The 16,050-nt window shown below is 43.2% G+C and overlaps 1 protein-coding gene across 3 annotated transcripts; it reads left to right on the top strand.

Annotated features, from left to right (window-relative positions):
* Positions 1-764: 764 nt before the first annotated feature.
* ANKRD34B (ankyrin repeat domain 34B) lies at positions 765-15,022 on the top strand. 3 transcript variants are annotated; one of them, XM_032404095.1, is made up of 4 exons: positions 765-1,003; positions 1,975-2,116; positions 3,941-4,030; positions 12,448-15,022. In XM_032404095.1, exon 4 carries the CDS (start codon positions 12,470-12,472, stop codon positions 14,012-14,014), a length of 1,545 nt encoding a protein of 514 aa, XP_032259986.1. In that variant the 5' UTR covers positions 765-1,003; positions 1,975-2,116; positions 3,941-4,030; positions 12,448-12,469; the 3' UTR covers positions 14,015-15,022. The 3 variants fall into 3 exon arrangements, with proteins under 3 accessions (XP_032259986.1, XP_032259989.1, XP_032259988.1); XM_032404098.1 differs by having other exon boundaries at positions 3,944-4,030; XM_032404097.1 differs by lacking the exon at positions 765-1,003 and adding an exon at positions 1,039-1,127.
* Positions 15,023-16,050: the final 1,028 nt, after the last annotated feature.

The raw sequence follows: 16,050 nt of genomic DNA on the forward strand, positions 1-16,050 counted from the left end.
CTTTACCTATTTTTACTAAAGGGCCCATTTCAGCGGGTTATTTTCCTAAATAAAAGAAGCCTGCCCAGAGATAAGTTTACTTTCCCCCTTTGAGGACTCAAAACTACAAACTAGTTTTGATTGACATTAACTGAACAACAACAAAAAACGGTAATAGTCTTTTCTCCACCCAGACGACCCCTGATAAATGAAGAGTTAAAACCACTGCAGCACAGTTTAACACATAAAATACACATTTCGTTAAATTTTGTTGAAGTGTTATATTAATGTTTTAATAATAGTGTAATAAAGTTTTAAAAATAGTGTAATAAAGTTATAAACTCATAAAAGAAAAACAAGAACGGTTGCTCCCACCAACACCCCAACCTGAAGGGAGACTCAGGCTCTACCTAAAGCGGGTAGAGGGACGAGAAGGGGGAAGAAGGAGCCGTGGGAGACAGACACATGGACCAGTCTGGTCGATTATGAACTGGAGGGAGAGATGCAGGTATGGCCAGGGGAAACCAGAGGCCGGGATGTAGGGGTGGCGGTCTCGGGACAATGGAGAAGACCCTATCGCCAAAGCGCCGCGGCTGCGGTGAGGGGTGTGTGTGGTTGTTGGGGGAGGGGTGCTACTTGTGGGGACACTGGGCGGAGCTTCAGAGACAGACTTTGAAGGCCCCAGGGTCCGAACAGACTTTGGCCCCGCCGCCCCCACCTGCCGAGCAGCTGGGAACCAGCGCGTCACTCCCAGCGGAAACGCCGCACCGCCCGGGCGTCTGGCGAGGTGCGCGCCTCCCGGCCCCGGCTCCGACGCTCCGCGGCTCCCGGCCCGCCGCCCGCCGCCCGCCTCTCTGGGCTGAGCAGGGGCGGGGACAGGGCAGCACCTACCGGGATCTGCGACTCCAACCGCCGAGGAGCCCCCGAAGAGAAGCCAACCCGGACGGCACCCTGGAGACTGGCGCGGAGGGTCCGAGCCTACGTGGGTGGGAGGCGCCGACGCCGACTTGACAGCGCGTCCCAGGTTCGTGTGCGACGGCGTCTCCGCAGGCTGCACGTGGAGAAACTTTGGTTCGCCGTGTTGGCTGCCCGGAGGAGGTTATGGAGGGCGCTGCCCGGGGCCCCGCGGCCTCCGTGCGCCCCGGCCGGTACGCTCAGGCCCTGGGAGCCCGCACCTCCCGCGCACCCTGTCACTGCGGTGCCCTGAGCGGGGACCGAGACCCGCCGTCAACCGAGGGCTGCTGGGGGACAGGGGCCTGTCCAGACTCCGCCCGAGCCTACTCTGGCGTCTCCCGCAATCCCTGTCTGTTCTCGGCTCGGGCTTTGCAGCGGCTGGGGCTTACACCCCGCGGGGATACGGGTTTCGTCTCCTGCTCGGCCTTGCAGCGCGGGAGAGTGGATAGGGGCAGCCCCGCGGCTGCGGGATGTCGGGGAGCATCCGGGCAGGGGCTCGCGGGCGCGGGAACGGCGCGCGCGAGGCCGCAGGAGCGCGCGGGTCTGGGGGTCCGACTAGCGCGCGTCTCCGCAGGTGCCTCCGGCCGCCGGGAGGCGGGAGCTACTGGCTGGGCGCGGGAGGCGGGCTGGGGGCTGCGGAGCCGTTTGCAGTCACTGGCTCGACAAAGGGGAGCCACACGGGGGCGGGCAGCCCGGTCCCGGCGTCTCTCGGGCGCGCACCGCCTTGGCACCCGGACCCCGAGCCCCCCTTACAGGAGGTCCGGGGTCCAGAGGTGCCCCTGCCCCTGCCCGGGGGTGGCGGCAATGGCTGCTCCCCTCGGACGCGCCCGTTTCCCGAGGGAGGGCCGTGTTCTCTGGGCTGGCGGTGCGGGGACCGCTCCGCTGCGGCTCTGGGCAGAACCCCTTCACGTGGATGGCGATCGCCTCAGCTCGCCGGCTGCCTGTCTTGTCTCAGAGACGAGGCGACAGAACGCACACCCCGCCCCCATCGGTGCCCCGGCGCTGTCGCCCCAGTCACCTTCCTTTGCCCTTCTCCGACAGCACCACGCGCTCGCTCGCTCTCGCTCTCGGGAAAAACTGAGGCACCAAGCTTGGTTCCCGGAGCCAGCGGGGACTGTGGAGACACTGCCAGAATCCTCAACGGCTTGGAAATCCTATCACCTTGGTTCCCTGAGACCTGGAGGTATAGGTTTGTGTGTCTGTGTGTGTGCTGGGAGGGGTGTCTGCTGAGAGAGGTGGGGGTGTAGCCGCCGGGGGGACCCAGCCCAGAGGCCTAGGGGACATACAAGTAACTAAAAGACACCAGCCCTTTTTTGGCTTTGTGTGGGGAAACACAGCAAACCTTACCAGCTACTCACTCCTTCCCTTGGGCAGTTTTGAAATATTTCTTCCAAGCTGCTGCCAGAGAAGAACACTTTCCTGTCAAGTCATTACATTTCCTGGGACAATCACTGGCACATCTTTTGTTCTGGCTTTGGCCCTTCGCTTGCATGGCAAGAAGACACATGTTTTGCTTCAAATCTAAGTGCCATAGCCCCCACATCCTGGCCTTGGGCTGCCCACTGTACCTCTGGATTTTTTCAGACCTGTCTGGGAAGGGTGGGACTGCAAACCTCCAGTGCCTGGCCCATTCTAACTCAGGCTGTACTCTTCTCTAGACCTGTGGGCTCCTTCATCCCTCTCTAGGCCATGGCAGTCATCTCTGCCCTTAGCTCCTCCGGGAGAGTTGAGCAGCAGACACCCTAGAAGTGACGATGTAGACAGCCAGCCTGGTAAGAGCCTGAGGCAGGGGTTGACAGTGAATAGGAAGTGAGGAAGGAAGAATTTGTCACAGATTTTCTCCAAGTCTGCATAGGAAGCATCCCCTATTGACTATGTGGGAGTGGAGCCTGAAATCTTATTTTTAAGAAGCTCTCCATGTGATTATGCCCACAGAAGCTGGAAAACCCATTGGTGTAGGCACTTTGGCCTCCCATTGTCAGACCTCATCAGCCCAGGATTCATATGTAGTGATGCATGTTTAGAAACTGACATTTATTTAATTCCTAAATGGCAAGTATATTAGGATCTTCTAAAATTCTCACAGTCATCTTCTGTAAATATTATCCCCATTTTAGGATGAGGAAACTGAATCCCAGAGGATCAGTTTCCCAAGGGTTGGTAACTTGGGAATAAACAGAGCCCCAGTCTCTGATACATAAAGCCTGCTGCCCCTTCTGAGCATGCTCTGGTCCCCTTGTGGGCAGGACAAAGACAGGACGACCTTGGGGCAAGAGTAAGGGGCTGAATTTCCAGCTTGAAACCCATTTGTTAATTTCCACCCCCCTTGCTGCCCTCTCCGACCAGGGCCCTTTATGGGAGGGAACACCAATCCTATTTGGAGGTGGAGTACAAATCTCAAAGGAAAATAACATTTCTCTCTGCATGCAAGGAAAATGGGGTGGCTTGGAGAGAAAGAGCCACAGGGAAGGCCAAGCCTGTCATCTCCAAGAAGGCTTTTAAAACACCTCAGCCCATGTGGCACTACCATTGTTGATACCACTCAAATCAGGTACTCAAAACAGAACCCTACTCTGTTCTTGGAAGCTGGTATCCAAGAAGCAAGGAAACATAAGAGAAACAAGAGAAAGGACATAGGAAGATCTAATTAAGTCCTGGTGAGCAGGCGAATAAGAGGAGTGACTGGGAGTTCTCCCACCCTTCCTTCTTAGGCCTCCTCAGCTGCCGTGGACTGGGGTGGGGTGGGGGAAGGCTGGACCAGGTGAGTGCTGCGCCCGTCTCAACCCCAGCATCCTTGCAGGGCAAGCCTTGGCCTGTATACACAGGACTGCAGTGCATGGGATCCACTCCAGACGCTTTTACTCATAATCACTGAAATATAATTAAGTGAACAAACACTGTAGGGATGTCTTAACAAGGAATTAAAAAACTAGACTCCGAATGGGAGAGATGTGTGGAACAAATTATTGGTATTTATGTAACTCTGAATAGCTTTGATTTCCTTCAGTAGGAACTGACAGCTGGCTGACAAAAAAAAAACTCATCCAGGGAGAGAAAAGACATAAGTGAAGTATGAAATTTTGAATAACGTTTTCAGGTAACTTTCTATTTCCATTCAGAGTGGGTGTCTAAAGGGGCGAATGTAGTTATTTGAATTGCTTCATTTATCAACAGAGATTTTTAACAGGGCTCATAATTCTAAGACCGAGTGATTTTTTCCTTCTTTTTTCCTGGCTTCTAGTCTCCTGCTAGCAGGGCAGAGGTCTGGGAATTCCACCATTCAGCCTGTAAACTCTCACTTTATCACCTATTTTTAGCCTTTCTGATGGATCTGTTCAGAGCATAAATCTTGTTTTCTTGCCTAGGATAGTGGTTGTCTACTTGGGGTGGGGAAAAGTACCTGGGGGTCAAGTAGATTTGTCCAGAGACTTTGAACCACCCTCGCTCTCAGCCCTGCACCTCATTGCCACTTTCTGTGCTACGTGGGGCCTCTCAGCACTAAACTTCCCAGGGCCTGTGGGTCAGCTGGCTCCCCTGCGGTGGGGCCACCTCCTGGGAGCTTTATGGCACAGCCTCTGCTGTGCTAAGGCAGTTTACCACACCGCCATCCCCGCTCTGTTTCCAAAGCTTGTCTGAAATCGCGCATCTGATGATGCAGCTCTCCTGCAAGCTTTTGTTCTTCAGAGTGTGTATTTTTTTAAATTTTTAAGTAACTAAACTGTGATTTCAGTGAAGTCTCGGGAGTAGAGAGAGGCACTAAAAGAGTATAGTAAATATGCCGTGATGAATCATAAGTGATGTTAAAGACATTCTAATTTTAAAATAAAAAGCAATTTGTCCAGCTGTTTAATAATTAATCTATAATATGCTGAAACTATTGTATTTGGAAATTATAAGGAAAATACATTTAAGGCTATCTTTTTTCCATATTCACTTAATAGATTCCGTTTATGTTTACAAAGAATTATTTACAGATCTTTAAAAAAATGTCAAATATTTTATCTGTTATTTAAGTAGCCTGTGAATTAGAGACATGATATAAATAAAAGCAGGCTAAATTCTGAGATAAAATTTTTAAAAAGAATACATTGCCTAGTGAGGCACAATAGGAAAGTCTTTTTCTAGACATCTGATTTCATCACCTCATCCCACCCCCTCCCCACCTTGAATGAAGGTTAGATCCTTGTCATGTTACAGAGGAGGGACCCAAGACTGAGAGGCTGAGACATCTGACTGTGGTATACAGCTTGTAAATAGGGGAATCGGGATGGAAATGTGGGTCTGTCTGAGTCCTGAACTTTCTCCAGTTGAACTGCTATCTATTTGGCAGGTGTAACTGAATGTGGGGGTTATTTATATGCTATATTATAACAAAGGGTCTGACTGAATGTTAATACAGTATCAGCAGTGGGTACTTAGTGAGGATGTTTCACAGAATGAGACAGGGAGCAAGAACATTCCTGAACTAGGATAATTGTAGGCTAGAGAAGTGATCTTCGTCACAGGTAGGGCTTAGCTCTATGAAGAATAGATAAATAGAGCTTCAGTTTCAGCATTTTTGATGTGCAAATGGATGACCATGATAAAAGAATTGAAAGAGAGTAAAGGCATAAAGACAAGGGGATTGTTCCAGTAAGGAACTGAATATGAGACACTAGGAAAACAAACATGTATACATGTGGACAATAAAGTATCTGACAGCTTTTTTTCTCTGTGAATTTTAATTTTAAACAATTTTAGAATTGTTCTATTAAATGTGAACAATTTAAAAAGTGAGCAACCCAAGGGGTTTTAGAAGTCTTTAAAATGAACCAAGAGGGCGCCTGGGTGGCTCAGTCGTTAAGCGTCTGCCTTCGGCTCAGGTCATGATCCCAGGGTCCTGGGATCGAGCCCTGCATCGGGCTCCCTGCTCTGCGGGAAGCCTGCTTCTCCCTCTCCCACTCACCCTGCTTGTGCGCGCTCTCTCTCTCTGTCTCTCTCTCTGTCAAATAAATAAAATCTTAAAAACAAAAACCTTTAAAAAAAAACAAACAAAACAAAATAAAATAAAATAAAATAAATGAACCAAGAGTAAGGCTTTGTTGTGGCTGGTTTTTTTTCTAGACAGTTCTAGAGGGGATATGCCTACATCCACGAGACAGATTCACTAGTTGCCAGTAGCTAGTGGTGCCACTGCCCAGCTTCTTCAGACAGCCCTGGAGCCCACAGCACCAGCCCTTTCCACAGGACCACAGTGGGGCCACTGCCCCCCTCAAGCAGCCAAGCTGGCAGTACCTTGCCAGTTCCCCTTCTTTTCCCAGAACCTTCTGATGCTAATCTTGGTGAGAGAAAGTTATGACAGAAAGTGGTCAGGTTTAGTGTTGTAGAGAAAGCCTTTACATGAGGGTGGGTGAAGAGATTTGAAAGTCTTTCCAAAAGATTCTTCTAAGACTTTTTTAAAACTAAACAAACAAACAAGCAAGACTGGCCCCAAAACTAGAAACTATATGAGAATACAGTATTGAAACCTACGGGGCACCTGGGTGGCTCAGTTGGTTAAGTGTCTGCCTTCAGCTCAGGGTCCTGGGATTGAGCCCCGTGTTGGGCTGGGAGCCTGCTTGTCCCTCTCCCTTTGCTGCTCCCCCTGTTTGTGCTCTCTCTCTCTCTTTCTCTCTCCCTGTCAAATAAATAAATAAAATCTTAAAAAAAAAAGAAATCTGCTATCTGGTAACTTGTTCTCTTTTGAATATGTTTCTCAAATGCCACTTTTGGTCAAAGGTGTTTTTATGTGATTGATACTGTATCTCTTCTCCAACTGTGGTTACTAAATGATTTCTATATTTGATATTATGTTCCAGCTAATTTCTCTACATCTCTTTGCTTTATTAAACATATTAGTACTGGGGTGCCTGTGTGGCTCAGTCGTTAACCGTCTGCCTTCGGCTCAGGTCATGATCCCAGAGTCCTGGGATCGAGCCCCACATCGGGCTCCCTGCTCTGTGGGAAGCCTGCTTCTCCTTCTCCCACTCCCCCTGCTTGTGTTCCCTCTCTCTCTGTGTCTCTCTGTGAAATAAATAAATAAAATCTTTAAAAAAAAATAAAAATAAATAAACACATTAGTATATGAAAAATGCAACAAAAGGTTTCTTTTGCGAACTCTTTTCAGATGCTTTGCATTCAGAATAGACCTCTGTTGGGACCCAAACTGTCAACCAATCCTAAATTCCTAAGGTCCCAAATTGCAGGTGTGCCTCGCTTTGGAATAGCTTTTATAGAATGTTGCACAGGGGGACAAAAAGCGCAGCATTCACTTTCATTGTATTTATGTATGTATATATTGAATAGTTCTTTGCTTAACATAATGAGTGATACTAAAGTAGAATGATAAGTATATTCTTTTGAATACTGCCTTTCAGGAGCTCACTAGTTGAAAGTCCTTGAAAGTCTAGGCATAAATACTATTGATAATACCACAAAACTGAATGATGTTGTAAAAAGTTACAACCTCATATGGCTCTTTTAAATTTTAATTATGGAACAGGGCACCTGGGTGGCTCAGTCTGCCTTCAGCTCAGGTCATGATCCCAGGGGCCTGAGATCAAGCCCCGCATGGGGCTCCCTGCTCAGCGGGGAGTCTGCTTCTCCCTCTCCCTCCGCCCCTCCCCTCTCCTCATGCTCTCTCTCTCAGAGGCTCTCTCTCTCTCAAATAAATAAAATCTTAAAAAAATATATAGGTACTGTGTTAAAAAGGAACAGAGACGCAGTCAGGACAAAGCACGTAGAGATAAGAGCTGAGGGCAGGGTCACCTGGGCATTTGGTTCTCAGTTAATAAGATAGTAAAATGACAGTATGATCTCAGAGATGATGTGCACATCCATCATCCTGACCCCTCACCATCTTCCTGGAGATATTTTGTACTTCTCCTCTAAGATGATCTCCAGCCTCTGGTATCTTGTTTCCTCTTTCTTCTTCTACCATTTCATCTTTGTAGATTATATCCTTCAGTACATTCTTAAGAGTATCTCAATTCTTGGGGTGCCTGAGTGGCACAGTGAGTAAAGTATCTCACTCTTGATTTTACCTTAGGTCATGATCTCAGGGTCATGAGATCGAGCCTGGCATTGGGCTCTGTGCTTAGCATGGAGTCTGCTTGAGATTCTCTCTCCCTCTCCCTCTGGCCCTCCTGCTCGTGCGTGCTCTCTCTCTCTCTCTAAAAATAAATAAATCTTAAAAAAAAAAAAGTATCTCAATTCTTGACTGATGGTTTGGCTAGATATAGAATTCTAAGCTGGGAGTCATTTTTCCTTCAGATTTTAAAGGACATTCCTCTATTGTCTTTTACTGTTGTTGATATATCTGAATCCACTGTAATTCTTGATCCTTTAGCATGTGACTTATGTACCCAACTCCCCACTTGCCCCCAAGCTTGTGGAATTTTCTTTATTCTCAGTGTTCCTTGAAACTTACAACCATGTGCCATGGGTCTGTTTCCATCTATTGTGCTATGTTCTAATTGGACCCTTTCAATTTGGAAACTGGTGTCACTCATGACATTTTTCTTGATCTCAGTCATCATTTCCTTTCCTGCTTGCCCCTTCTTCCACCCCCACTATTTTGTCTTGCCAGAACTTCTAGTAGTTGAATGTTCAACTTCTAGTAGTTGAATTTCCTAGTGTAGACCTCTAATTTTCTTTTTTTCCCCCTCTATTCTTTTTGTTTAACTGTTAGAGATTTTATCAACATTGTCATCTAACCCTTCTATTGAGTTTTGCAGTTTGTATGGTGTTTTTACCTTTTGAGAATGCTTTTTATGGTCTCTGAATATTCTTTTTCCTAGAATTTTATTTTTGTTTCATGGTTACAACATCTTATATCTAAAGATAATGAGCTTTTGAAGTTTTCATCTTCCCGACTAGTATCTGTCTCGTCCAAGTTGCTTTTTTTCTATGTCTTCTGGTCTCTAATGTAAGTGGCTTTTCTATTTTGTTTTGTTTTTTATTTTGATTATCTGCTCATGATTAAAGGGCTTGGATTAAAAAGCTGATGAGAAGCCTTGAGCACGTGGGTGAGGCTTGTAATCCTTAAACCTCACTGTAGGATGATCTGGGTGGCGTGTTAGGGAATCCCTGTGGTTAGTACTCTTAGGTATTTTCTTTTCAGCAGGTCAGATTATTGAGAGAAGAGTACAGCAATATTCTGTTGCATAATAAGGGTACAGCTGCCAGCCTTCTTGGAGTTGAGTTGGGGAGAAGGCTCTGAGTCTCTTCATTCAGTGATCAGTGAGCATTCTGTCACTTATTCCCTGTTTTCTTGTCCCCAAATATGTCAGGTGTCTTCAGTCCAGAGACCCTCCATTTCACCATTTCTGGAGAATAAAGGTCTGGACATCTCACGTGGGAGGGCTAATATCCTATCCCCTAGTGGCTTGGAGTGGAGGAATGACCTGAGGCAGTCAAATTTTAATGCACATACAAATCACCTGAGGATCTAATTAAAATGTAGGCTCTGATTCAGTAGGTCTGGCTGGAGCCTGAGATTAAGCTTCAGGTAATGGTGGTGCTGCTGCTGGTCCAAGGTAGGATCACACTTTGGCTGACAAGGACCTAGGGATCTAACTGCTTTTCCTGACAGCTTTTCACCTAGTCCTCATTATTTTAGCTATACTCTCCACCACCACCACCACCACACCCGCCCAGTTCTAGAACTTCTGCTGTTACTGCCTCTTGTGAGGATTCTGCAGTGTACATGGGCTGAGTTCTCAGCTTTATCATGAATGATCTGAGGCACAGCCTTCTCAGGTTGGATAAGTTGGTTAACACTGGCCCATCTGCTTTCTGGCTTCCAAAACGTTGCCATTGTCTCCTTTTCCTGCTATCCTTGTGAAGTTATGTCCTTTAAAAAATTCTTGGGGCACCTGGCTGGCTCGGTCAGTGCCATGTGGGACTCTTGATCTCAGGGTTGTGAGTGGAACCCCATGTTGGGTGTAGAGATTACTTAAAAAATAAAATCTTGGGGCGTGGGTGGCTCCATTGGTTAAGTGTCTGCCTTCGACTCAGGTCATGATACCAGAGTCCTGGGATCGAGCCCTGCATCCAGCTCCCTGTTCAGTGGGGGGTCTGCTTCTCCCTCTCCCTCTGCCCCTCCTCCCTGCTTGTGTTCTCTCTCTCTCTCTCAAATAAATAAATAAAATCTTTTAAAAAATAAAAATAAAATCTTAAAAAATAAAATTAAAACTTCTTTCGTTTCAGGGGATTGTTCAGGAAGAGGCAAAATTAAATGTGTGTGTTCTGCCATATTTACCCTACCTATAACCATCTGCTAAAATATTTTTCTTTTTTTTTTTTTTAAGATTTTATTTATTTATTTGACAGAGAGAGACACAGCGAGAGAGGGAACACAAGCAGGGGGAGTGGGAGAGGGAGAAGCAGGCTCCCCAAGGAGCAGGGAGCCCGATGCAGGTCTCGATCCCAGGACCCTGGGATCATGACCTGAGCCGAAGGCAGACGCTTAACAACTGAGCCACCCAGGCGCCCCTAAAATATTTTTCTAAAGTTTGGTTATATCAGCATAAATAGAGCCTGATTTATGATAAATAACTGCTATTTTAAGCCTCTAGTTTTTTGCACAAGGAACATTCTCTACTTCTCTCTTCCTACTTTATCTGCCTACCAGACCCTTATGCAGTCTTTAAGACCCAGCTCACATGGCTGGCCTCTGTGAAGCCCCTCAGTCCCCAGGCCATCAAAGCCTGTATATTCTCATGACTCTAACTCATAACCAGCTGCTTATATAGCGTTTCTTCCAAACAACTGAGCAAGCTCTTCAGGGCTAGGGCATGTGCCTTTGTAGCTCAGTGCCCGGGACATAATAGGAGCTTGCAGCTGTTTAACACTTAGATTCTAAGTTCTGTGTGCATGTCTTTCTTCCCCCCTTCATTTTCTTTCTGTTCCCTTCATCTCTTCTTCTGTCTGTTAAAAGGTCATCATATTTATTATCTATTCTATTATCCAGTAAAAAAATTCATGTCCCATATTGTTAATCTAAAAGTAAATAAGTGGAATAAATAATACTTCTCCATTTCTAAAACCTACCTCATTAAATAAAATAGATTTAAATATTATATAAACTCCATTTGATTTTTCTCCCCAGCTCTAAGTACTGTTCAAAGACAAACATTTCCTCAGCTCTAGATAAAGACATAATTCTTTTTGTTTTTTTAATAAGCTCTACACCCAACGTAGGCACCCCTAAGGACATAATTCTTATCAACTAATGGAATTATCTGTTGAAGGAGTTTGAATCTAAATTATTTAAATAAATTAAACATAAATAATTTTTAGTTTTAATGATAAAAAAATAAAATGTTTATAAAGGCGCCTGGGTGGCTCAGTCGTTAAGCGTCTGCCTTTGGCTCAGGTCATGATCTCAGGGTCCTGGGATCGAGCCCCGCATCGGGCTCCCTGCTGGGCAGGAAGTCTGCTTCTCCCTCTCCCACTCCCCCTGCTTGTGTTCCCTCTCTCACTGTGTCTCTCTCTGTCAAATAAAATAAAATCTAAAAAAAAAAAAATTATAAATAAATAAATAAATAAAGGCTACATGTCATCATTCACATTTCCAGCCTAGAAAACTCCTTTTTCAGAACAAATGTACTGCTGTCCAAATTTAACCAAACAGTATGTGGCCAACCCCATCCATAATCTAGTGTCTGATTTAAATAATGAAATCAAGGAAACTGCATAATCACCTGTTCACCATTCCCATCTCAGTGTGAGTTCCAGACAATGTGTCAGGTATTTTAATGTCTTGTAGTTCAAATGATCTTTCATCCTTTAAAAGAAACATAGAAATGTTCTTCAAGGGGCGCCTGGGTGGCTCAGATGGTTGAGTGTCTGCCTTTGGCTCAGGTCATGATTTCAGGATCCTGGGATCAAGCCCCACGTCAGGCTCCCTGCTCAGTGGGGTCTGCTTCTCTCTCTGCCTCTCCCCTCCACTCGTGCTCTCTCTTTCTCTCAAATGAATAAATAAAATCTTAAAAAAAAATGTTCCTCAAGTTGAAAATCTAGATAATAGTTGCATTATTTAACTCAAGAGCACATATAAATAATTGGACACTAAGAAATTTTTAGATTATCTGCCATAAATATCTATATTTTAATTGATTCAGTTGCAATTACACAGAATTTTGGAATTTTTGCTTAAATCTACATTTTTAGTGTTATTTTAAAAATATTTTTCACAAGTAGAAAGTAAGTGGATTGTTGTTTAATTAATGTGGAATTTAGGGAAGTAATGGGTTGGTATTATATCATAAATATTCAATGAAGATTTTGAAAGTAAATTTTAGTATGTAATTGCCTAAAAACTGTTACCATTCTAAAATTTCTTTAATTTTGCAATTCACTATTTTGTTCTATATTTATTAATAACATAATCTCATTTATGTCCTATTACTCTATACATACATATTTCAGAAATTATGAATACAAATTGGGATTCTGTCTAATCTTTTGTTCTTCATATTCTTTGATAACCAGGTATTGATTCTGACTTTTGAAGATGGATGAAGGTGTAGAAATTTCAAGTGATGGAAATTCCCTCATCAAAGCAGTCCATCAGAGCCGGCTTCGCCTCACAAGACTCTTGCTAGAAGGTGGTGCCTACATTAATGAGAGCAATGACCGTGGGGAAACCCCTTTAATGATTGCTTGTAAGACCAAACATGTTGATCACCAGAGTGTCAGTAAAGCCAAAATGGTTAAATACCTATTAGAAAACAACGCTGATCCCAACATACAGGACAAATCTGGGAAAACTGCTTTGATGCACGCTTGCTTAGAAAAAGCTGGTCCTGAAGTTGTTTCCTTGCTCCTAAGCAGTGGGGCTGATCTCAGCTTGCAAGACCATTCTGGTTATTCAGCCCTTGTTTATGCTATAAATTCAGAGGATAGAGAAACCCTGAAAGTTCTACTTAGCGCTTGCAAGGCAAAAGGGAAAGAGGTCATTATCATAACAACAGCTAAATCACCCTCTGGTAGGCACACTACCAAACAGTACTTAAATATGCCTCCTGTAGATATAGATGGGTGTCATTCCCCAGCCTCCTGTGCCACTCCTTCAGAAATAGACATAAAAACAGCCTCATTGCCACTTTCACATTCTTCTGAAACTGAAATGACACTTTTTGGCTTTAAAGGTCTGGAGCCCTCAGGAAGTAGTGATGATACACAGGACCCAGGCTCCCCTATGAGGAAGCCTGCTATGGCCTCTAATGGGCCCAAGCTACCCCAGGCTCCAACCTGGATCAAGAGTCCTCCCTTATTAATGCACCAAAACAGAGTGGCCTCCTTGCAAGAGGAGCTCCAGGATATTACTCCAGAGGAAGAATTATCCTACAAAACCAATGCACTGGCACTTTCCAAGCGATTCATTACTAGGCACCAAAGTATTGATATAAAAGACACTGCACATTTGCTAAGAGCCTTTGATCAGGCCAGCTCAAGAAAGATGTCATACGATGAAATAAATCATCAGTCATTTTTTTCAGAAGGAAGCCAGCAATGCATTGAAATCCCTGCTGACCCAGATCCAGACTCTAACCAGACAATCTTTGCTTCCACCTTAAGAAGTATAGTTCAAAAAAGAAACTCAGGGGCAAATCACTACAGCTCTGATTCCCAGCTCTCGGCTGGTCTTACCCCTACAACTCTAGAAGATGGCAAAGCACTTATAGGAAAGAAAAAAATCTTCTCGCCATCTCCTTCCCTGTTGTCAGGGCCCAAAGAATTGCTGGAGAATATCTCACCAGGTCCCTTGAGCAGGAGAAATCATGCACTTTTAGAAAGGCGTGGTTCAGGAGCTTTCTCTTTAGATCACAATATTACTCAAGCCAGGTCAGGATTTCTGCCACCCTTAAATGTGAATCCTCACCCCCCCATCTCAGATCTCAATGTCAATAACAAGATTTCCAGCCTCCTTTCTTGTGGTCAAAAAGTGCTTATGCCAACAGTTCCTATGTTCCCTAAAGAATTCAAAAGTAAAAAAATGTTGTTAAGGAGACAATCATTGCAAACAGAACAAATTAAGCAATTAGTAAATTTTTAAGAAATGGCTAGAAAGCACATTTTGTTCAAATGTCTACATCAGAGAAATATAGAACCAGAGAAGAAATCTCAAATGTCCATCCTTTTAAATCTTGTAATTGGTTAGTCCATAATTGTTAGGGGTATCAAAATGTACTGTGTATCATACTAAGCACTGTAGACATACAAATAACATGTAGTTCCTACTAAGGAAATTCAAACAAAATTAAAGCTGTATTTCTCAAAACTCCTAATATTTAACAACCTTCATGTGGTCCAAGTTTTTAATTTAAACAAAAATCAGTAAAAAAAGAAGGGCAAATATGTTGGAGATGACTTTAAAATTTTTTTCAGATTTCCCAGATATTTTATTAGGAAACACTGCATTCAAGTCAATAAACGTTTTAACATTACAAGTCAATAAATAAGATTGTAATTTTCCATGATGCCAAAAGCATAAAAAAAAAAACAAAAACAAAACAGTCCTATGATCAATAAGCCTATAAGGTATAAGGTATAAGGAAAGAATGAACTAATTCTTAAAAATGTTGATTCCAAGTATGTGAAATCTAATTAAAATTGTAAAAGGCCAACCATTATAGTAGACTGGGCAGCTAATATTCACGTTGTCAGCTTAATCAATGTCAAATAACAGATCAGAGTTTTACAAGCTAGTAATAATCTATGCTAAGTGTTGGCGTGTTGTTTTTTGCTTGGTTTTATTTTGTCTTTAATGTTATCTCATAGAATTCTTTCTTCATATCTTTTAATTCCTGTTATTATTTTTGAGGTCTATCTATAGGTTCCCAATAATAAGATAAAACAAAAGTTTAAAAGCATTCCTCATTACTTATATGAAATTATTCTTGTCTTTCTTACAGACAACAACAACAAAAAAAAAACCCGGGGATTTATCACAAATAGAGACTATGTGCTTGCTTCATTTTAGAAAAGAAAAACTGATTATTAGATTCTCTTAGATTAGCTAAAATTGGGGCGCCTGGGTGGCTCAGTTGGTTAAGCGACTGCCTTCGGCTCAGGTCATGATCCTGGAGTCCCTGGATCGAGTCCCGCATCGGGCTCCCTGCTCGGCGGGGAGTCTGCTTCTCCCTCTGACCCTCCCGACCCTCCCCCCTCTCATGTGCTCTCTCTCTCAGTCTCTCTCTCTCAAATAGATCAGCTAAATTTAAGAAAGCCAATAGAAACTTACAGAATAGAAACAAAATACACTAAATATTTGGTCAAGATTAAACAATATCTCTTAATTTCTAACATAATTATTAAACATTTATATAATAAGGATAATAAGGATAATTTCCTTAGTGTGACATTCCAATCATCTAGTATTTAGGACCTGTGAATAACTTCTAACAAAATAAATGAATACCATGTTACTATTATAAAATGTTACAAAATGACTATATTATCTATATGATTTCAAAATGTGGTGTTTATATAAAGAATCCTTATTTCAACCTAGCAGTTTCACAACAAAGAATAAGTCAAATTATATAAAACTGGAGTGCACTAATCTGATGACTGTCATATACAAGTTTATTTCTTTGCCTTCTATTAGTAGAGGAGATCCTAACAATTGGTATGATGCTTTTCTTGGTAATTTGATATAAGCAAGTTGTAATGTACATGGTAATTATTTAATGTTTTTGTGGCTTTTATTTGAAAAAAAATAATTGGAGGTTTTTCATTTAATGTTTTAAAGAACATTAATGTAAATTACATTAGAAATAGTTTTTGATTCAGAACTTAGAATTGTACCTGATGTTTATAGGTAGCTAAACCCTTTTCACAAGTTTTAATATTGAGAAAAGTGCTTGGCTTTAAGTTGCAAGGATACAGTTTGGAGAAATATGTAAATATATTAGTTCATAAACAAAATGCTATCAATAAAAATTTTAAATGTTATTTTGATTATCATTTTTATTTACCTCAAGTAGTAATGATAAATATTTCAACATAATCTCAAGAGAAATTGTGCCACATGTTACTTTGACTAAATAGAAAACTGAGGATAATTTTTGTTGCTATTCTAATCCCAAC

The sequence above is a fragment of the Phoca vitulina genome, unplaced genomic scaffold (genome assembly GCF_004348235.1).
Source record: "Phoca vitulina isolate PV1807 unplaced genomic scaffold, GSC_HSeal_1.0 scaffold6, whole genome shotgun sequence".
NCBI lineage: Eukaryota > Metazoa > Chordata > Mammalia > Carnivora > Phocidae > Phoca > Phoca vitulina.

Excerpts from the sequence above, each read along its gene's own strand:
- ANKRD34B (XM_032404095.1), top strand. The coding sequence starts at position 12,470 with ATGGATGAAGGTGTAGAAATTTCAAGTGATGGAAATTCCCTCATCAAA.